Raw genomic sequence first — 23,270 nt, 5'->3', positions numbered from 1 at the left:
CTCACGCAGTCACACGCTCACTCGCACACACACACAAATTCGAATGCAAATGGCTGGTATTCATACATACTCGCACATATTTGAAGCGCGTAAGCAAACACAAAGGCATATAAAAATTCGCATTGTGTTAAGGGGAAATATGTTGTGCGAATGGCAGAGAGAATTGTAGGGAGACCGTGGGAGTCCGTGGGAGTCACCCCCACATGAAACCCAACGAACTTTGACACATGAAAAGTGCATTGTACACACCCACACACTTGCACCAGTTCTAGCAAATGCCACCGACTACGCAATGCTTAAAGTCAATAGTTGAAAATGTTGAGTCGCCGAGTTTGGTTCAAGTACGTTACGGTTGCGAGGCAACATCAACAGAAAAAAAAGAACGTAAAACTTTCTCTTTCGATGTGTTGTTGTTGTTGCAAGAGAGTATGGATGGATGGATGGCTGTTTGTTTGTGCATCGTCATGTGTGAGTGTTAAGCTAACAATCCGATGAACAAACAGCCATTGCAAAACCAATACATAGTCGCCTATACACTTCCCTACGCACTCGTACACACACACACACACACATCGATGGGTAAACAGCGGAAGTGAATATAGTCACTCCACTCACTTGTAAATGGAATATGAAGCCAATGAAGTTGGCGGCGACATATGAGAAACCACTTGCATATTTCATGCGTCCACTTGTCGTTTATTGTAGTTGTGTGCACCTTACTACACTACTCGAAGGGATTTTATGGGTAATTAGTTTGGGAAGACGTTTGTAACAGCAAATAAGAGTAAAATTATATATTGTACTTGGAAATAAGCCCCACTCGGAGGCCACCGTAGCGCAGAGGTTCGAATCCTGGTTCGACCATCAGAAAAAATTTTCAGCATTGGTTATCCCCTCCTAATGCTGGCAACATTTGTGGGGTACTATGTCATGCAAAATTTCTCTCCAAAGAGGTGTCGCACTGCTCCACAACGTTCGGACTCGGCTATAAAAAGGAGGCTCCTTATTATTTAGCTATAGAAACAAGGCCACCTCTCGACAGACGGTGATCACACTATACAAAGATACTGATACTACCCGTGCTGCTATATGGTTCTGAAGCCTGGGTACTTGTGAGGCAGTGCTTGGAGTATTTGAGAGAAAGATTCTTCGTAAAATATATGGACCAGTTTGCGTTAATGGAGTATATAGGCGACGTATGAACCACGAGCTGTATGAGCTGTATGACGACGTTAGCATAGTTACACGCATCCATATACAACGGCTGCGTTGGCTAGGTCATGTTGTCAGAATGGATGAAGAAGCTCCAGCAAAGAAGTCTTTTGAAGGGAAACACGGTGGTACACGCAAACCGGGAAAACCCAAAGCCCGATGGATAGATCAAGTAGTGGGAGACACCTAAAAACTAGGTGTCAGAGATTTTAAAATGAGCGCAGAATATCGAGGCGCTTGGAAAGCTATTCTACGTTCGGCTAGTGGAACAAATCATTTGTCATTGCCAATTAAAGTAAAGTAATATGCCCCCCTTAGAGTAGCAAGTGTAGGGCATGTTGTAGTCCATACCTCCCTGAATTTTGACTGAACACTGGCCTTAAATTTTTTTTGAGTTGAAAATAGGATGCGGATGTTAATCCTCCCCATGCCACTATGGACATACACCTAAGCTAGCAATCGGCTTATTGTGTGCTCTAAAAAAAGTAACATTGGAAAACAAAACCTAAGTCAGGAATTGCGTTTTACCTTCAAAATCCCTAATTGTTTCAAGTACCTCGACTCTTAGTTGCTTCATGTCTGGTATTGTGTCCCCACCTAAGTGCCGGTGTCTGTTAGTTGCGTAAGCTGTGCAATGACATAGCAAATCCTACAACGTCTCATAATCTTCTCCACATGCCTTATACATGCTGTCACCTGCCGCACCAATTTTTATACCCTCCACCATAGGATGGGGGTATACTGATTTCGTCATTCTGTTTGTAACACCACGAAATATGCGTCTGAGACGCCATAAAGTATTTATATTCTTGATCGTCATGTCATCCGCCAGTCTGTCCGTCCGTCTGTCTGTCGAAAGCACGCTTCCTTTAGGAGGAGTAAAGCTAGCCGCTTGAAAATTTTCACAAATACTTTTTATTAGTGTAGGTCGGTTGGGATTGAAAATGGGCCAAATCGGTCCATGTTTTGATATAGCTGCCATATAAACCAATTTTGGGTTTTGGCCTTCTAGTCCGATTTGACTGAAATTTTGCAGCAAGTGGTGCTTTGGTATCACTTCCAACATCTGTGTTAAGTATGATTCAAATCGGTTCATAATCTGGTACAGCTGTCATATAAACCGATCTGGGATCTTGCCTTCTTGAGCCAATAGAGCGCGCAATTCTCATCTGATTTGGCTGAAATTTTGCATGAGGTGTTTTGTTATGTCTTCCAATAATCGAGCTAAGTATGACGCAAATTGGAACATAACCTGATATAGCTGACATATAAACCGATCTGGGATTTTGACTTCTTGAGCCTCTAGGGGGCGCAATTCTCATTCGATTTAGAAGGAATTTTGTACAACGGCTTCCCTCATGACCTTCAACATGCGTGTCTAAAATGGTCTGAATAGATCAATAGCTTGATACCTATATAAACCTATCTCCTGGTTTTGCTTCTTGAGCCCCTACAAGGCGCAATTCTTGACTTATACAATGTTCAGCATTCATTTACTGTCCCAATCGGACTAAAACTTGATATAGCTCCAATAGCGTAACAGTTCTTATTCAATATTCTTTGTTTGCCTAAAAAGAGATACCGCGCATAGAGCTCGACAAACGCGATCCATGGTGGAGGGTATATAAGATTCGCCCCGGCCGAACTTAGCACGCTCTTACTTGTTTATAATTGAGCTCGTACTCTATGCTTCTCTTTAGGATACTGAAAGCTATTCTCCTCCTTCCCAATTTCTTTCGGTAATAGTCTTCTCTTTCACGATCTGTATCTCCCCATAGCATTTTCGTCGATCTACCGTCCGTTTCGCTGTTCTACAGTGTTACATGCCCGTTCGACGTCCACGCCCTTATCTTAGACTGCGTCGTCCCGAAAGGCTTCGTGTTAACCAAATTTATTGACAGCAGTCCTCTGGCCTTCAAAATCGTCTGATCTTTCGGGCAAATCGTCTGCTCTTTCCCTCTTACTACGCTATGGCCCGGCACTTAAAGGATGCAGATCGTACCATCCTCAGCAAAGGCGTTAAACTCATTCTTACATTCCAGGACTGTTCGTGACATTACCGTCCTGGTTGTTATTGATAGCCTGGCGTTAACTCTGATAGCCTGGCGTTAACCCCACACCACCTCCAGTATTTCGTGATCGCCCGCATGCACATGCATGTAGAGGTGGCGATTCTCGTCAAGCTTTTACAGGTGTGCAAGCTCGTTCCGGCATTCGAAAACAGATCTCAGTCCTCGAGTTCTCAATGTAGACCCCCAGCTCCACTCTGTCCTTCAGCTATGATCCATATGTGTAGCATGAACTTCCAGATGACAATACCAGCGTTCCGTCAATCCAAGACTGCGTCTGGCAGCAGTGTCTCGCATTAGACCTCAAGTGTCATCTCTGGTATCCGAACAGAAAGCTTTTGTATACCATCCATGTTTTCTATCGTCGCCTTTATTATACCGCGATGGTATGACCTGCTCCTATCCTCTATCCATTGTCCCATCGCCTTAATAACAACCGTCCTGGTTGTTATTGCTCTGATAGCCAGGCGTTAACACCACACCACCTCAAGCATTCTGAGATCGTCAGTATCTCTGTAGTACCGTTGTTGATGTTGCAGCCACATTTTCAAGCTTTTACAGGTGAGCATGGTCGTTCCAGTCTATACGACCGATCGCCTAGGGAACATTATGGCCATTGGTTATTTAAAGGCTCCAATATGTCGCCTTTTCGTATCAAGCACTATAGGCACTCAGTATTAAATCAAGAGCCAATGCTACCCGGAGTGTCACTGAAACTCTCCACTCGATACCGCTGATTGTCCACGACTGCAGTTGCTACTACTCCGTGTGGAGCATTCCACTATCCGAAACATTTGGACGCGCCCGGAAACTCCAAGCTAAGCTTCTCGTGATAACGAAGGACACCACACAGATTGGAGCTCACAGTTACAGCCTGTATGATGCTCATAGTCATCCCGCGTCGGGTGCAGGACAGTATTATGGTTAGGCAGTCGAAAACAGATCTCAGTCATTGGGTTCTAAATGTAGACAGCCAGGCACACTTTTTATACCCACCACCGAAGGATGGGGGTATATTAATTTCGTCATTCCGTTTGCATCACATCGAAATATCCATTTCCGACGCCATAAAGGTTATATATTCTTGATCAGCGTAAAAATCTAAGACGATCTAGCCATGTCCGTCCGTCTATCAGTCTGATTTCAACAGAGAGACGGACTGTCTGTTGAAGTCACGCTACAGTCTTTAAAAATAGAGATATTGGCTTGAACTTTGCACAGATTCTTATTGTGTCCATAAGCAGGTTAAGTTCGAAGATGGGCTATAACGGACTATATCTTGATATAGCCCCCATCCGACGATTTAGGGTGTTAGGCTCATAAAAGCCACATTTATTTTTGCTGAACAGTGGGATTTAGCTGAACAGTGGGACAGTGAGTTGTATTAGGTCCTTCGACATTCTTCTTCAATTTGGCCCAGATCGGTCCAGATTTGGATATAGCTGTCATATAGACCGATCCCTAGATTTAGGGTCTTTCGGCATTTATTGTCCGATTTTGCCACAATTTAGAAAGGTGAGTTGTGTTAGGCCTTTCGACATCCTCCCTCAATTTAACTCAGATCGGTCAAGATTTGAATGTAGCTGCCATATAGACCGATCGCCCGATTTAGGGTCTCATGCCCATAAAAGCCACATTTATTAACCGATTTTGCTACAACTTAGGACAGTGAGTTGTGTAAGACCCTTCGACATCCTTCTTCAATTTGGCCCAAATCGGTTCAGATTTGGATATACAATAGCTGCCATATAGTCCGATCTCTCGATTTAAGGTCTGGTGCCCATAATAGGCGCATTTATTGTCCGATGTCACCGATATTTGGCACAGTGAGTTATGTTAAGCCCTTTAACATACTTCTGCAATTTGGCCCAGATCGGTTCAGATTTGAATATAGCTGTCATATAGACCGATCTCTCGAATTAAGGTTTTGGGCCCATAATAAACGCATTTATTGTCCGATGTCACCGAAATTTAGGACAGTGAGTTGTTTTAAAGCTTTCGACATTCGTATTCAATTTGGCCCAGATCGGTTCAGATTTGAATATAGCTGTCATATAGACCGATTCCTCGATTTAGGGTCTTGCGGCAATAAAAGGCGTATTTATTGTCCGATTTTGCCACAAATTGGGACAGTGAGTTGTGTTAGGCTCTACGACATCCTCCCTTAATTTGGTTCAGATCGGTCAACTTTTGGATATAGCTGCCATATAGACCGATCGCCCGATTTACGGTCCCAGGCCCATGAAAGCCACATTTATTAACCGATTTTGCCACAACTTAGGAGAGTGAGTTGTGTTAGACCCCTCGACATCCTTCTTCAATTTGGCCTAGATCGGTATAGATTTGGATATAGCTGCCATATAGACCGATCCGCCGATTTAGGGTCTTAGGCCCATAAAAGCCACATTTATTATACGATTTTGCTGAAATTTGGGACAGTGAGTTGTGTTAGGTCCTTTGATATCCTTCTTCAATTTGGCCTAGATCGGTATAAATTTGGATATAGCTGCCATATAGACCGATCCGCTGATTTAGGGTCTTAGGCCCATAAAAGACACATTTATTACACGATTTTGCTGAAATTTGGGACAATGAGTTGTGTTAGGCCCCTCTACATTCTTCATCAATTTGGTCAAGATCGGTCCAGAGTTCGATATAGCTGCCATATAGATCGATCCGCCGATTTAGGACTTAAGGCCCATAAAAGACACATTTATTAACCGATATTGCTAAAATTTTGGACAGTGAGTTTTATTAGGCCCTTCGACATTCTTCGTCAATTTGGCCCAGATCGGTCCAGATTTGGATATATCTGTCATACAGACCGATCCCTCGATTTAGGGTCTTGCAGCCATTAAAGGCGCATTTATTGTCCGATTTTGCCATAAATTGAGACAGTAGGTTGTGTTAGGCTCTTCGATATTTTTCCTCAATTTGGCCCAGATCGGTACATATTTAGATATAGCTGCCATATAGTCCGATCTCTCGATTTAAGGTCTGGTGCCCATAATAGGCGCATTTATTGTGCGATGTCGCCGAAATTTTGGACAGTGAGTGGAGTTAAGCCTTTCGGCATACTTCTGCAATATGGCACAGATCTGTCCAGATTTGGATATAGCTGCCATATAGACCGATCTGGCGATTTAGGGTCTTAGGCCCATAAAAGCCACATTTATTATACGATTTTGCTGAAATTTGGGACAATGAGTTGTGTTAGGCCCCTCGACATTCTTCTTCACTTCGGCCTAGATCGGTCTAGATTTGGATATAGCTGTCATATAGACCGAACCGCCGATTTAGGGTCTTAGGCCCATAAAAGCCACATTTATTATCCAATTTTGCTGAAATTTGGGACAATAAGTTGTGTTAGGCCCCTCGAAATTCTTCTTCACTTCGGCCTAGATCGGTATAGATTTGGATATAGCTGCCATATAGACCGATCGCACGATTTAGGGTCTCAGGCCCATAAAAGCCACATCTCTTATCCAATTTTGCTGAAATTTAGGACAGTGAGTTGTGTTAGACCCCTCGACATCCTTCTTCAATTTGGCCCAGATCGGTCCAGATTTGGATATAGCTGCCATATATACCGATCTGCCGATTTAGGGTCTTAGGCCCATAAAAGCCACACTTCTTATCCGATTTTGCTGAAATTTTGGGGCAGAGGGTTGTGTTAGGCCCTTCGACATCCTTTATCAATTTGGCCCAGATCGGTCCAGATTTGGATATAGCTGCCATATAGACCCATCTCTCGATTTAAGGTTTTGGGGTCATAAAATGCGCATTTATTGTCCGATTTCGCCAAAATTTGGGACATTGAGTTGTGTGAGGCTCTTCGACATTCATCTGCAACTTGGTCCAAATCCGTCCAGATTTGGATATAGCTGTCATATAGACCAATATCTTAATTTAAGTCTTGGTCCAATAAAAGTCGCATTTCTAATCCGATTTCACTGATATTTGACACAGTGACGTATGTTATGTTATGCCTTTTGACATCCTTGTCGTATATGGTTCAGATCAGTAGTAGCTATATCAAAAATATATAGCTACTAAAAAGGCCAATATTTTGTTATACTCAATTGAACAATGACTTGTACTTATTAGTATTTGGTCCAAATCGGAACATATTTCGATATAGCTGCTATAGGGCATTAGGTATGCACTTTTCACCGTATTTTGACGAAAGGTGGTTTACATATATACCCGAGGTGGGGGGGATCCAAAGTTTGACCCGCCCGAATTTAGCGCCTTTTTACTTGTTCCTCTAGCTATGATCCATCTGCGTCGCATGAATTCCCAGATGACAATACCAGAGTTTAGACATTCCAAGACTGTGGAGTACCTCGCACTCTACCTCAAGTGTTGTCCCAGATATCCGATTGGAAACTTCTTTCATTCCTTCCAGGTTTCCTATTGTCGCCTCGATTATACACCGATGGTAAAAGGACCTGCTTCTATCCTCTATCCATTCTCTCACCGCCTATGAAACCCTAGTCGCAGCGGCTGCCTCACACTTAATCTGTATCTAGAATAGTCACAGTGTCCTAGTGGGCATGGTCCTCATCGCACCGCCTATACCAGGACAACATCTGAATCCGTTGTATCATCCCTATGATGCATATTTTCTCCATCAGAGTCCATCAAACTACTGAGGTGTCAGTTAGTATTGCTCTAATCAAGCTGCTTTAGAGCCAGAGGACTATCTACGGATTCAGGCCTCATTTCGAGGCTATGGCCCGTCTTCCAAAGTTTTAGCAAAACATTACTCTGTTCCATTATTAGCAGAGTTTCTGCTTTTACAGCAGTTATATTTGCTGTATTTATTAACAAATTTCTCTGGTTGTAGTAGAGATGGATTTTGGATGTTTTTTGACTAAAAATTTTATTGCAATATTCGTGCTTTGAGTCCCATTATATACCGATCAGTCTAAATGTTCCCCTTGGTGTTTTCTTGGCTATTTGGCATCCCCCAATTATATATACGACAGGAGTACTGCAAATTGGCATTCCCAACTAAAGGTAGCCTGCAATTCAATCACCTTCTTCCACTATTTTCCCTGCACAACGCAACTTTCATGCCGTCCTCTTTTTGGTTGTCGTTGAATTATCAACTCTTTCCCATTCGATCCATTTAAACAAAGGAGGGCAGCGTAAAAGTGTAACAAAATAAAATAAAAATGTTCAAGTTGATGACAATTTCAATTTCATATCAATGTTTGGGCTTTTTTTTCGCACAACTCTCGGTTGGTTTGCAATTCAGTATTTTGTGTGCGTGTATGTGTGGCTGTAATAAAATCGCATGATGATGCTTTACAAAGTGAATTAAGTGGAAGGCAAATAAAACATAATGTTGACATAAAGGACAACAACACACACACACACACGCACATAGACCCATAGGCATGGATGACTGCACTTATAGTTAGTGTGCAATAGCCAGAGGTTGGTAGGTCATTGTGTGCCATGAACTCTCCATCATATGTTCCACTGTTGATGAAGAGGATCTCGTCCACCGTTTGCTTGCTTGCTTGCTAGCCGCCATGGCCGCCATATATGCAGATAAATAAAATGAATATGTTGAAGGATGTGAATCCTTTTGCCCATCACAGTCATAGTCATCATCATCAAGGACATAAAATTCGCTAACAATTTGTCATCGGTAGCTAGTTAGTCAGTCAGTCAGTGTATGCTCTATGGGGTGTTGAGTGAGGCACTGAGTTGAAAATATTCTGTAGGCCATGCAATGCGGAGGATCTTTTATTTGATTTAAATGAATTTTACTTTTGTATGCACCTCCTTAAATATTCAGAAACACAATTTGCAGTTATTACGCGTGATGGAATTCTTTTGACGGCACATATTTACTGAAATTACTTTGACTATTGGGGCTAAAGAGAGAGAGAGAGAGAGTAGTAATTGTAGTAAATTGAGGAAAAAGAAAAATCTATGTTGGAATTGAGGAGCCTTGAATGTCAACTGAATTCGACAGAAAAATAACCTCAGGGCATCAAACAGAACTGGGCTGAATAGTTTAACATTTTCCAAGAATAATTTTGAGGGTATAAAATATCGAGAACATTATGTTAACGACTGTACGGTGAGATCGGTCTACTTGGCAGCTATACCAAATATATTTCAAAGTGGACAAGAAATGGTGCAAATATCTGGAGTCTAATACTACTCCATGGCCTAAGCTACAGCAAGAGGGCTGAAAATTTGCCTTTACTGATGTCTTAAATCGGGAGAACTTACGATGTGGCAGTCATATCCAGTTCCTAAATTACAGGATTCACCAAAAACCAAAAGTGAATAGACCCCTAGAACATCATTTAGGATGTCAAATCTGACGATTGATAATCTCATCAAATAGGAAAAAACGTTAAGAAAACCAAGTGATAGCGTGCTAAGTTCGGCCGGGCCGAATCTTATAAACCCTCCTCCATAGATTGCATTTCTCGAGTTCTTTTCCCGGTATCTCTTTTTAGGCAAACAAAGGATAAAAGAAAAGAATTGCTACAATATTGGAGCTACATTAAGTTTGGTCCGATTCAAACCATAATTGAATTGAATGTAATCTCTTACATTGGAGAAGTAATTTTGTAAAATTTCAGCCAAATCGAATAGGAATTTGCGCCCTTTAGGGGCTCAAGAAGTAAAATAGAGAGATTGGTTTATATGGGAGCTGTATCAGGCTTCAGACAGATTCGGACAATATTTGACAAGCATGCTGAAGGTCATGGGAGAACAAAATTTCAGCCAAATCGGATAATAATTACGCCCTCTGGAGGCTTAAGAAGTCAAGATCCCAGATAGGTTTATATGACAGCTATATCAGGTTATCCATCGATTTGAACCATATTTGACACAATTGTTAGAAGCCATAACAAAACATCTCATGCAAAATTTCAGTCAAATCGGATAAGAATTGCGCCCTCTAGTGGCTCAAGAAGTCATTCAAGAACGGGTTATATGGAAGCAATATCAGTTTATGGACCGACTTACATCCATACTTAGCACAGTTGTCGGAAATCATATCGAAATATGTTGTGCAAAATTTCAGTCAAATCGGATAGGAATTGCGCCCTCTAGACGCTCAAGAATTCAAGACCCCAGATAGGTTTATATGACAGCTATATCAGGTTATGGACCGATTTCAACTATACTCAACACAGTGGTTGGAAGTCATAAAAAAACACCTCATGCAAAATTTCAGTCAAATAGGACGAGAATTGCACCCACCAGAGGCTCAAGAAGTCAAGACCCAAGATCGGTTTATATGGCAGCTATATCAGGTTATGGACCGATTTGAACCATACTTAGCGCTGTTGTTAGAAGTTATACCAGAACACTACGTGCAAAAGTTCAATCAAATCGGACGAGAATTGCGCCCTCTAGAGGCTCAAGAAAGCAAGACCCAAGATCCCTCTGTCCGGATTAATATCTGCACCCTCTTTTCAACCTAATCTAAGGGGTAATGAAAGACTAGATGATTTGGGAGTCAAGGCCAGAGAACGGCCGTCAATAAACTTTTTTGACCCGAACCTTTTCTGGTTTAACCCTAAGCCAAGGTGGTTTAACCCGAAGCCATGCGGGTTTAACCCAAAGCCATATGGGTTTAACCCGAAGCCATCATCTTGCCCGAATACCCTTCAGATGATATCACTTTCCACACCGATTTTGCATAAGTGAGCTCGTAGTCCTGTGAGTGCTGTTTTGAAACCGAAATCTATGCTGTCTTCTTTCTTACTTCCTTGCAGTATTTGCCTAGACTTTTCGCGATCCGGATCTCCTCATAGAATTTTCGTCGTCCTAACGACTGTTTCGGTGTTCCAAAGTGTTCGACGTTCGTCCAACGATGATGAGACGTTGGAGCATTTTCTATGTCATTGCCCAGTTTTCGCGGGTTACAGACACTGGCACTTGGGTGTGGACACTATACCAGACTTGACCCACTTGGGGCGTGGTATGGGAAAAAATTAGGGCTTTTGTAAGTAGCCCGGAATTTTTGATTTATATTTTCTTTTTCGAGGTTTCTTTTTATAGACTCCAACATTGGATGGGGTATACTAATTTCGTCATTCTGTTTGTCACACCTCGATATATACGTCTAAGACCCCGTAAAGTATATGTATTCTTGATCGTCGTGACTTTTTAAGTCGAACTAGACATGTCCGTCTGTCTGTCCGTCCATTCGTCCGACCGTCTGTCCGTACATCAGTCCGTCCGTCTGTCTGTCGAAAGCACACTAACTTTGAAGGAGTAGAGCTAGCCGCTTGAAATTTTGCACAAATACTTCTTATAAGTGTAGGTCGGTTAGGATTGTAAATGGGCCAAATCGGTCCAGGTTTTGATATAGCTGTCATATAAACCGATCTTGGGTCTTGACTTCTTGAGCCTCTAGAGGGCGCAATTCTCGTCCGATTTGACTGAAATTTTGCACATAGTGTTTTTGTATCACTTCCAATAACTTTGCGAAGTATGGTTCAAATCGGTTCATTACCTGATATAGCTACCATATAAACCGATCTTGGGTCATGACTTTTCGAGCTTTTAGAAGCCGCAATTCTTATCCGATTTGACTGAAATTTTGCACGTAGTGTTTCGATATCACTTCCAGCAACTGTACGAAGTATGGTCTAAATCGCTCCATATTTTGATATAGCTGTCATATAAGCCGATCTTGGGTCTTGACTTCTTGAGCTTTTAGAAGGCGCAATTATTATCCGATTTGACTGAAATTTTGCACATAGTGTTTTTATATGACTTCCAACAACTGTGCTAAGTATGGTCGAAATCGGTCTACATCCTGATATAGCTGCCATATAAACCGATCTTGGGTCTTGACTTCTTGAGCTTTTAGAAGGCGGAATTCTTATGCGATTTGACTGAACTTTTGCACATAATGTTCCTATATCACTTCCAATAACTGTGCGAAGTATGGTCGAAATCGGTCCATAAGCTGATATAGTTGGCATAAAAACCGGTCTTGGGTCTTGACTTTTTGAGCCTCTAGAGAGCGCAATTCTCATCCGATTTGGCACAAATTTTGTACAACGGCTCCTTTCATGACCTTTAATATACTTGTGCAATATGGTCAGAATCGATCTATAGCTTGATACGGCTCCCATATAAACCGATCTCCCGATTTTGCTTCTTGAGCCCCGAATCGGACTATAACTTGATATAGCTCCTCCTCTGTCCTTATTCATTATTCATTGTTTGCCTTAAAACAGATACCGCGCAAAGAAGTCGACAGAAGCGACCATGGTGGAGGGTATATAAGATTCGGCCTGGCCGAACTTAGCACGCTCTTACTTGTTTAGTATCTAGAGCGCAAACTAACCTTAGCTTTTATCCCCTGTGCCACAGTAGTGGTGTAGGGTATAAGTATTTCCATACAAATTCAGACAATACTTTGAAAATCAACAATTAATCTGAATAAGTCACGTTCTTCTTAATTAAATAAATAATTTCCAAAGGATAATCCAATGGCGCTCATCGTCATCATCATCTTTATCATTGCAGGTGATAATTATATGCAAAATTATTCATTTTCCATATATTCCTTAGGGAGAGAGACAGAGAGAGAGAGGGGGAGTGAGTTACCTCAAGTGTATTTAGTTGTCTCTTATAAATTAAGGCCAACATACGGCACTTGAATAAATACAAGACCATTTCTCCCCCTTCATCACAACCACTCTTGAATCACATGGAATATAATTGTCTTCAAGTCTTCTTCTAGTCCTTTCACTTGGAGTTTGTTTTCAAAGCGACTAATTTTCTAATCATATATTCTCTTGCTCCATGGCTGCTTTAACGCTCGTTTTAACAGACAGCTGTTCTGGAAGTTGTTATACCGCCTGACATTATCAACGAGGAGACATCGGGTGATATGATGGTCCCAGAAGGTGGTTCAGCTAAATTAGTGTGTCGTGCCCGGGGACATCCCAAGCCAAGGATAACATGGCGTCGTGAGGATGGCAGAGAAATTATAGCTCGAAATGGTGCACATCAGAAGACAAAAGGTAAGCGTATTGTGTAATGTAGCTTACCCACCTCCACCACCACCATCATCATTGTCATGGCCACCAACTGTCAGTTTGTCCTGCTGTGGAGCCTTCCGACAAAAACCAGTGAACAAGTGGTGGCTAGGGAGTGAAAAAAAGTGCATGTACAAATTACATTTACATCAGAAACTCATAAATTAAGTTATAAACGCTTTGGCCAACAACTTGCTTGTACTAAACCATTTGTTTTGTTGTTCCACTGTTTTTTTGTTCCCTTCTCTTTGCAACGTTTAGCTTTGGCCGTGGAAGGTGAAATGCTAACATTGTCAAAGGTCACGCGATCTGAAATGGGCGCCTACATGTGCATAGCATCGAATGGTGTACCGCCATCTGTGAGCAAACGCATGAAGCTACAGGTGCATTGTAAGTATAACAAATGGCATTGTATTAATCAATTATGAAAATATTTAAAATAAAAATGTAGGGTATAAAAAAAACATACTCGTGCCTCTTTCACAAATGCAATTACATACAAACAAGATAAAGGGTTTTTAGTTAAAATCAAATTATTTCTTGCGGGAATTTTTGAGAGTAAACACGCAATATATCACATTGTAACATAAGCTACTTTTATATAAAGACTTTATGTAACGACTTTGCTAACAACTATTAGGATAGGGGATATATTCATTTAGCCATTCCGTTTGCGACACATCGAAATATCAATTTTCGACCCTACAATAGAAAGTATATATTTAGGCTAGTCGTAAAATTCTAAGCCGATTTAACGTCTCCGTGTGTCTGTCCGTGTCCGTGTGTCTGTCCGTCTGTCCATCTATCCGTCCGTCTGTTGTAATCACTCTGCATTTGGCACAGGTACGTCGTTTTGATGCACGCTGGCAAAGTTCTTGAACGGGCCATTTTACTTTACTTTAATTGGCTATGACAGAATATTTGTTCTACTAGCCGAACGTAGAATAGCGTTCCAAGCGCCTCGATCTTCGTCGCTCATTCTAAAATCTCTGACACCAAGTTTCGAGGTGTCTCCCACAACATGATCTTTCCATCGGGCTTTTGGTCTTCCCGGTTTGCGTGTAACACCGTGTTTGCATTCAAAGGACTTATTTGCTGGAAATTCTTCATCCATCCTGGTAATATGACCTAGCCAACGCAGCCGTTGTATTTTGATGCGTGTAACTATGCTATCGTCGTCATACAGCTCGTGGTTCATACGTCGTCTATATTCTCCGCTAACGCAAACTGGTCCATATATTTTACGAAGAATCTTTCTCTCAAATACTCCAAGTACTGTCTCATCTGATTTCACAAGTACCCATGCTTCAGAACCATATAACAGCACGGGTAGCATCAGCGTCTTCCAAAGTGTAGTCTTCGTCTGTCGAGAGGTGGCCTTGTTTCTAAACTGCTTACATAGTCCAAAGTATCATCTGTTTGCTAGTTTAATTCTTCGCTTAATCTCAAAACTGGTGTCATTCGTTTCGATTACGGCGGTGCCGAGGTAGATAAAGTTACTGACTATCTCAAAGTTGTGGGTCCCAACTTTATCTGCTCGGTTGTGCAAGGCTTTTTGGGAGTTGAAACCATCCATTTTGTCTTATCTCCATTTACTGCCAGACCCATTCTCACTGACTCTCTTTCGATTCTTCCAAAGGCTGCAGTTTCTACTTCCGGTGACCGACCTATGATATCGATGTCGTCGGCATAGGCGAGTACAATGTGTTCTCTTGTGATTAGTGTGCCATATCTATTCACACCTGCATCTCGTATAATCTTCTCCAGCATAATATTAAAGAGATCACACGACAGACTGTCTCCTTGCCTGTCGTTTGGTATTAAATGGTTCGGAGAAATTCTTTCCTATTCTTACTGAGGAACGCGTATCAGCAAGTGTCATCCTGCAGAGTCTTATTAATTTTGCAGGGAAACCAAACTCAGACATGGCTTGAAATACCTTTTGAATATTAAGCAGTATCGAAGGCGGCTTTGTAGTCAACAAAAAAATGGTTGGTGTTGATTTGTCCTTCCCGGGTCTTTTCCAGGATTTGACGCAGTGTGAATATCTGGTCTAGGGTGGATTTACCAGGTCTAAAGCCACATTGATAGAGCCCAATTATCTCATTGACTATAGGTTTAAATCTTTCACACAGTACGCTCGAGAGTATCTTGTATGCGATGGGAAGGAGACTTATTCCTCTGTAGTTGGCACATTTCGTCGTGTCTCCTTTCTTGTGTACGGGATATAGTATGCTGTGGATCCAATCATCGGGTATGCGTTCTTCTGGCCAGATTGCGCAGATAAGCTGATGCATACGGCTTATCAGCTTGTCGCCTCCGGTCTGAAATAGTTCAGCGGGTAACCCGTGGGCTCCTGCTGCCTTGTTGTTCTTTAGTCGGGTCACTGCTACTTGGACCTCATTCTGACTAGGAGGTAAACATTCTATACCATCATCAGGGATTGGTTCTGCGGTATCCTCTTCGCCGCCAACATCGGACACTAGCAGTTGGGTAAAATGTTCTTTCCATATCCTCAGCATGTTATCTGTGTCAGTTACCTGATTTCCTTCTTTGTCCTTGCAGGAGGATGTACCTGCACCAAAGCCATCGGTTTGATGTTTTATTCTTTAGTATAATTTCCGGTCTTCATTCTGACTCCTGTACATCTCAATTAGCTCACACTCACGTCTTCCATTTCCTTTTTCTTTCTGTGGAATAGACGTTTCTCCTCTCTCCTTTTCTCCCGATACTACGTTGCTACTGATTGCAGGGTTTCTCTATATGCCGCATTCTTGGCTTCAGTAGCATCTCGACAGTCTTGGTCGTACCATGGGTTTCTTGGAGGAGGCGGTACTCCGGTACCCAAGTACGGATTTCGCGGCATTTTCCATGGAGTGGGCAATAGTTTGCCACTGCGCCATTATATCATCCGAACAAGGAGTGCTTTCATCAAGCAGTTTGGTCAGTCGAGTGGAGAATGCCGCTGCCATTTGTTGTGTTTGCAGCTTTTCAATGTTCAGCTTCCGTGCAGTGTCAGATCGTACTTTCCTCGCCATGTTCAAACGGGTGCGAACCTTTGCTGTAACAAGGTAATGATCCGAATCTATATTCGCTCCACGGATCGATCGTACATCTAACACGCTGGATGAATGCCTTCCATCTATCACAGCGTGATCAATTTGGTTTCTCGTGTTTTGATCGGGTGACAGCCATGTGGCTTTGTGAATATTTTTATGTTGAAATCTGGTGCTATTAACTACCATGTTTTTGCCGCGGCGAAATCTATCAGCTTCAACCCATTACTGGACGTTATCTCGTGGAGGCTAAACTTCCAAACCGTGGGTTATTTTAAGCCTCCCGTTATCTGACCTAAGTATGGTTCAGATCGGACTATTTTTAGATATAGTTACCATATAGACCGATTTGCCGATAAAGGGTCTGAAGCCCACAAAAGCTTCATTTTTTATCCAATTTTGCTGAATTTTGAAACGGTGAGTAGTTTCAGGCCACTTGCCATCCGACCCAAATATGGTAAAAATTGGACTATATTTAGATATAGCTGTCATATAGACCGACATGCCATTTAAGGTCTTAAGCTAAAATTACCCGATTTTGTTCAAATTTTGAATACAAAATTCAACTGTGACTTATATTTATTAGACCACTCAATGTCCGTGCCGAATTTGGGTGCACAAGTTATCTAATTTTCACCAGATTGTGGCGAAAGGGGGTTTACATATACACCCGAGGTGGTGGGTATCCAAAGTTCCCAAAGGCCCGACCGAACTTAATGCCTTTTTATACCCACCACCGAAGGATGGGGGTATATTCATTTTGTCATTCCGTTTGCAACACATCGAAATATCCATTTCCGACCCTATAAAGTATATATATTCTTGATCAGCGTAAAAATCTAAGACGATCTAGACATGTCCGTCCGTCTGTCTGTTGAAATCACGCTACAGCCCTTAAAAATTGAGATATTGAGCTGAAACTTTGCACAGATTCTTTTTTTGGCCATAACCAGCTTAAGTTCGAAGATGGGCTATTTCGGACTATATCTTGATATAGCCCCCCTATAGACCGATCCACCGATTTAGGGTCTTAGGCCAATAAAAGCCACATTTATTATCCGATTTTGCTGAAATTTGGGACAGTGAGTTGTGTTAGGCCCTTCGATATCCTCCGTCAATTTGGCTCAGATAGGTCTAGATTTGGATATAGCTGCCATATAGACCGATCTTCGATTTGGGGTCTTAGGCTCATAAAAGCCACATTTATTATCCGATTTTGCTGAAATTAGGGACAGTGAGTTGCGTTAGGCCATTCGAAATCCTCCGTCAATATGGCTCAAATCGGTTCAGATTTGGATATAGCTGCCATATAGACCGATCCTCAAATTTAGGGTCTTAGGCCCATAAAAGCCACATTTATTAGCCGATTTTGCTATGATTTGAGACAGTGAGTTGTGTTAGGCCCTACAACGTCCTTCGTCAATTTGGCTCAGATCGGTTCACATTTGGATATAGCTGCCATATAGACCAATCCTCCGATTTAGGGTTATATGCCCATAAAAGCTACATTTATTATCCGATTTTTCTATAATTCGGGACAGTGTGTTGTGTTGGGCCCTTCGACATCCTTCTGCAATTTGGCCCAGATCGGTCCAGATTTGGATATAGCTGCCATATAGACCGATCCTCAAATTTAGGGTCTAAGACCCATAAAAGCCACATTTATTATCCAATTTTGCTGAAATTTGGGACAGTGAGTTGCGTTAGGCCATTCGACATCCTCCGTCAATATGGCTCAGATCGGTTCAGATTTGGATATAGCTGCCATATAGACCGATCCTCAAAGTTTGGGTCTTAGGGCCATAAAAGCTGCATTTATTATCCGATTTTGCTGAAATTTGGGACAGTGCGCTGTCTTAGGCCCTCCGACGTCCTCCGTCACTTTGGTGACGGTGCAGATTTGGATATAGCTACCATATAGACCGATCCTCCGATTAAGGGGCTTAGGCCTATAAAAGCCACATTTATTAACCAATTTTGCTGAAATTTGGGACAGTGAGTTGTCTTGGGCCCTCCGACACTCTGCGTCAATATGGCTTAGATCGGTTCAGATTTAGATATAGCTGCCATATAGACCGATCCTTCGATTTAGGGTCTTAGGCCCATAAAAGCCACATTTATTAACCAATTTTGCTGAAATTTTGGGACAGTGAATTGTCTTAGACCCTTCGACATCCTCCGTCAATATGGCTTAGATCGGTCCAGATTTGGATATAGCTGCCATATAGACCGATCTATCGGTTTTAGGTTTTGGGGCCATAAAAAGCGAATTTATTGTCCGATGTTGCCGAAATTGTGGACAAAGAGTTACACATATTTCTGCTATGGTATATAAGGTATGAGTTTTGCACTGGATTTTGACGAAAGGTGTTTTACATATATACCCGAGGTGGTGGGTATCCAAAGTTCGGCGCGGCCGAACTTAACGCCTTTTTACTTGCTTTTTTTTTGAGTTTTTAGCCAATTTAATTTCTCTAATATGTATATCTCTACCTTTTATTTATTTATTTATTTTATTTATTTAGATTGTTTTATTTATTTTATTTATCATCAGATGATTTTGGTACAAACCATTTTAGTTTGACTAGAAATTTAACTCTTAAGCTTTTTTTAGAAAACTTTTCTTTTATGAAGTAGTCCCTCCTAGGTCTTATTCGAAGCTCACAAATACATATCAAATAAAATTTCTCCACATGTTACCTTACCTTAATTGTCGATGGTTGGTTGCTAGGAATTCAGAATACACGCAGTGTACGAAGGCAGAAGCCACCGGCAACCAATAAACATTTGGATTTATATTAGTTTCCGTCTCAGCAGGTTTTGACTTTTATGAGTCAAACACTTCCAGCGTAACTTGGAGTCACGCACTCTCACACTGCCATGCAGCAGTAGTGTTTGACGATATAATGCAAAGAATCTCAAAACTCACGCAAGTCGGTAGCCCAAGGAGCGGTATGAGTCAGTAACCACATTGAATGCAATTGCAACAAAAACAGAACAAAAGCAACGGCAACAGCAACGGCATCGACAACCCAAATTGGTATCAATTGACAGCGGGACAGAACCACAGCACTAAAGGAGAAACAAAAGTTTGCGACTTGTTTGCTTCATTGCTTACCATCCGCCTGTTTGTTGGTCTGTCTGTCCGTCCATACGACCGGTTGTATAGTTTTCCATGATCCTTGGGGGCAACTTCCTGCTATGGCTATGTTCTTTAAGTAAAAGTGTCGATGGAAATTGCACAAAATTTCCGTTAAGAAGCACCTCCAGAAACAGCAGCTATACAGCCATAATGCTAGCAATGACTAGGGTTGCACGTTATTAAAATTTGGGAAAATTTAGAAAAATTTAGAAAAATTTTTTCAGAAAAATTCCATAGAACTAAAGAATTGAAACTTCTGCATTATAAAAATTAAGACGGATTTTTTTTTAAATTTCTATGGAATTTTGTCTGCCTTGACAACACTGTCTGTATTTATCCGCGCATAGCTGTTTGGAACTAAGAACCAGAACAGCATAAACTCTTTGGCACCACATTAAGTTTTTAGCACCATTAAAGTGCATGATGATGTTGTGGAGAGGGTAAGGCTGATGGTAGCAGTGGCAAAGGCATGGAAATGGTAAAACGTGCGAAAACTCATAAGAAACTTGGTTTTGATTTTCCTTTTCCCTTTCCGATAGTGTGATATGAACTAATTTTGAGTTTTTGTATAACCCAGGAAGGATTTGTAGTTTCTTAGATCAAAGCAATGCCATTCAAATTAGAAGGAAGCGTGAAATGGTGAACTGTTAATACTCACTTTCATGGTGGCTTTTCATTCCTCTTGCAACACATAGAAATGCCAATATCCGACCCACTACTATGGTACATGGTATTATAATTTAGTTCAATTGAAAGAAAGAAGAGACATATACTAATTGATCAATAAACGGATAGACTAAGCATCAATAACCGGGTAACCCGTCGGCTCCTGCTGCCTTGTTGTTCTTTAGCAGGGTCACTGCTACTTGGACCTCATTCTGACTAGGAGGTTAACATTCTATGCCATCATCGTGGTTCTGCGGTGTCCTCTTCGCCGCCAACATCGGACACTAGCAGTTGGGCAAAATGTTCTTTCCATATCCTCAGCATGTTATCGGTGTCAGTTACCAGATTTCCTTCCTTGTCTTAGCAGGAGGATGTGCCTGCACCAAAGCCATCGGTTTGGTGTTTAATTCTTTGGTAGAATTTCCGGACTTCATTCTGACTCCTGTACATCTCATATCATACAATAAACGGATCGGCTAAGCATCAATAACCGGGCAACCCGTTGGCTCCTGCTGCCTTGTTGTTCTTTAGCCAGGTCACTGCTACTTGGACCTCCTTCTGACTAGGAGGTTAACATTCTATGCCATCATCGTGGTTCTGCGATGTCCTCTTCGCCGCCAACATCGGACACTAGCAGTTGGGCAAAATTTTCTTTCCATATCCTCAGCATGTTATCGGTGTCAGTTACCAGATTTCCTTCCTTGTCTTAGCAGGAGGATGTGCCTGTACCAAAGCCATCGGTTTGATGTTTTATTCTTTGGTAGAATTTCCGGACTTCATTCTGACTCCTGTACATCTCAATTCGCTCACACTCACGTCTTTGCATTTCTTTTTTCTTTCTGCGAAATAGACGTTTCTCCTCTCTCCTTTTCTCGCGATACCTCTCCTTCATCTGGCGCGTTGCTACTGATTGCAGGGTTGCTTTATATGCCGCATTCTTGGCTTCAGTAGCGTCTCGACACTCTTGGTCGTACCATGGGTTTCTTGGAGGAGGCTTCCGGTACGGATTTCGCAGCATTTTCCATGGAGTGGGCAATAGTTTGGCACTGCGCCATTATATCATCGGAACAAGGAGTGTTTTTATCAAGCAGTTGGGTCAGTCGAGTGGAGTATGCCGCTGGCATTTGTTGTGTTTGCAGCTTTTCAATGTCCAGCTTCCGTGCAGTGTCAGATCGTACTTTCTTCGCCATGTTTAAACGGATGCGAACCTTTGCTGTAACAAGGTAATGATCCGAATCTATATTCGCTCCACGGATCGATCGTATCACATCTATCACAACGTGATCAATTTGGTTCCTCGTGTTTTGTTCGGGTGACAGCCTTATGGCTTTGTGAATATTTTTATGTTGAAATCTGGTGCTACTAACTACCATGTTTCTTGCCGCGGCGAAATCTATCAGCCTCAACCCATTACTGGACGTTATCTCGTGAAGGCTAAACTTTCCGACTGTTGGACCAAAAATGTCTTCCTTCCCTATTTTCGCATTAAAATCTCCCAGAACGATTTTAATATCATGGGCGGGGCAACGGTCATATTCTCTCTCTAGGCGCTCGTAAAAAATATCCTTGGACAGCTCGTCTTTGTCTTCCGTCGGGGCATGGGCAAAAATAAGGCGGATGTTGAAGAGTTTGGCTTTTATGCGGATTGTGGCTAGCCTTTCATCCACCGGAGTAAAGCTGGAGACTAGGTGCTTCAGTCTCCGACTAACCACAAATCCACAGCCAAATTCATGCCTCGTGTTATGGCAGCTATAGTAAAGTGTGTCACCGTTTGGTGTTGTAGTAACGTCATTCCCAGTCCATCGCACTTCCTGTAAGGCGGTAATATCTGCCTTGTTCTTCTCTAATACATCCGCCAGCGAGTATACTGCACTTTCTCAATAAAGAGTGCGGACATTCCAGGTGCAGATCCGCAAATCATGCTCCTTTTTTCGTTTGCGTGGGTCGTCAACGTTGGGAACTATGTTTCTCATAGTAGTTCTCATAGTTTTCCGGGGGCGGGTTACTGGCCCAGCGCCCTAACCGCATGGGTATTGTGTCGATTGCACACGTATCCCTTGTTGTGGCAAGCCGCCTGCTCCAAGATCCCACGCTCGCCATCAGCCGCCCCTAACCTGGGAACAGACGCTGATATTGGCCATAGGTTATTTGAAGACGCCAATAACTCGCCTTGTCATCTCGAGTATCATTGGCACTCAGTATTTAATTAAGAGCCAGTGCCACCTGAATCCTCACTGAGACTCTCCTCTCGAAAATCGCTGACTGCCCGCGGCCGCATTTGCAGTTACTCCGCATAAAAACGGAGCTTTCCACCATCCGCAACCTGTGGAGGCGCCCGGTAGCTTTCAGCTAAGCTTCCCATGATAACGATGGGCAACACACAAGTCAGAGCTCAAATTTCCAGCCTGTGCGATGCTCATAGTCATCCCGTATCGGCCGGGTATTTGGATATAGCTGTTCATAGCTATTCAGTGTACTTCCAAAATCCCTTATAGGTCTCCTTTTCACACTTCTAAGTTGTTTCAAGTCTGGCATTGTGTCCCCACCTAAGTGCCACAGTCTGTTTGCAGCGCAAAGGCATAGGAATAGCTCCAATGGCTAATTGGAGAATTTTCTATGGCTACACACTCTGTCACTTGCTGAACCTATTCTGCATAAATTCGCCCGAAGTCCCATGTGTTCCGTAAAGATACCGAAAGCCATACTGACCTTATTTCTACGTCTTCTCAGCAACAGCATCGTCTTCCAACAATCCGAATCGCCCAATAGATCTCAACTCGAACTGCGTCGCCTCGCAAAACATGGGATTCACTCAGCTTACTGATGGCAGATTGTCCTCATCCCTTCACGGTCTAAACGTCCGCCCTTTCATTCCACCCTAATCTGCTATGACCCAGCGGTGCAGATCGTGCCATCCTCATATAAGGTGTTGATCTCCTTCTTACATTCCAAGACCGACCGTGACCTCACCGTTCTGGTTAGTATAGCACTTTGCGTTAACAACACACCACCTCACGCATTCCGTGATCGCCGGGATCACTGCCTGCACGACCGTATTATGGCCAGGCAGTCTAAAACCGAT

At 42.4% G+C, this 23,270-nt stretch overlaps 1 protein-coding gene across 1 annotated transcript in view; it reads left to right on the top strand.

Annotated features, from left to right (window-relative positions):
• LOC106091903 (immunoglobulin superfamily member 10) overlaps window positions 1–23,270 on the top strand; it is a 145,852-nt gene that overhangs the window by 94,895 nt on the left and 27,687 nt on the right. The window contains exons 5-6 of the mRNA XM_013258597.2: window positions 13,117–13,309; window positions 13,586–13,714. Of these exons, the coding sequence (XP_013114051.2) occupies window positions 13,117–13,309; window positions 13,586–13,714 (322 nt within the window). The remainder of the gene's footprint in view (window positions 1–13,116; window positions 13,310–13,585; window positions 13,715–23,270) is intronic.

The sequence above is a fragment of the Stomoxys calcitrans genome, chromosome 4 (genome assembly GCF_963082655.1).
Source record: "Stomoxys calcitrans chromosome 4, idStoCalc2.1, whole genome shotgun sequence".
Lineage (NCBI taxonomy): Eukaryota > Metazoa > Arthropoda > Insecta > Diptera > Muscidae > Stomoxys > Stomoxys calcitrans.
The sequence above is the reverse complement of the archived record's forward strand: the minus strand, read 5'-3'. Positions and strand labels throughout refer to the sequence as shown.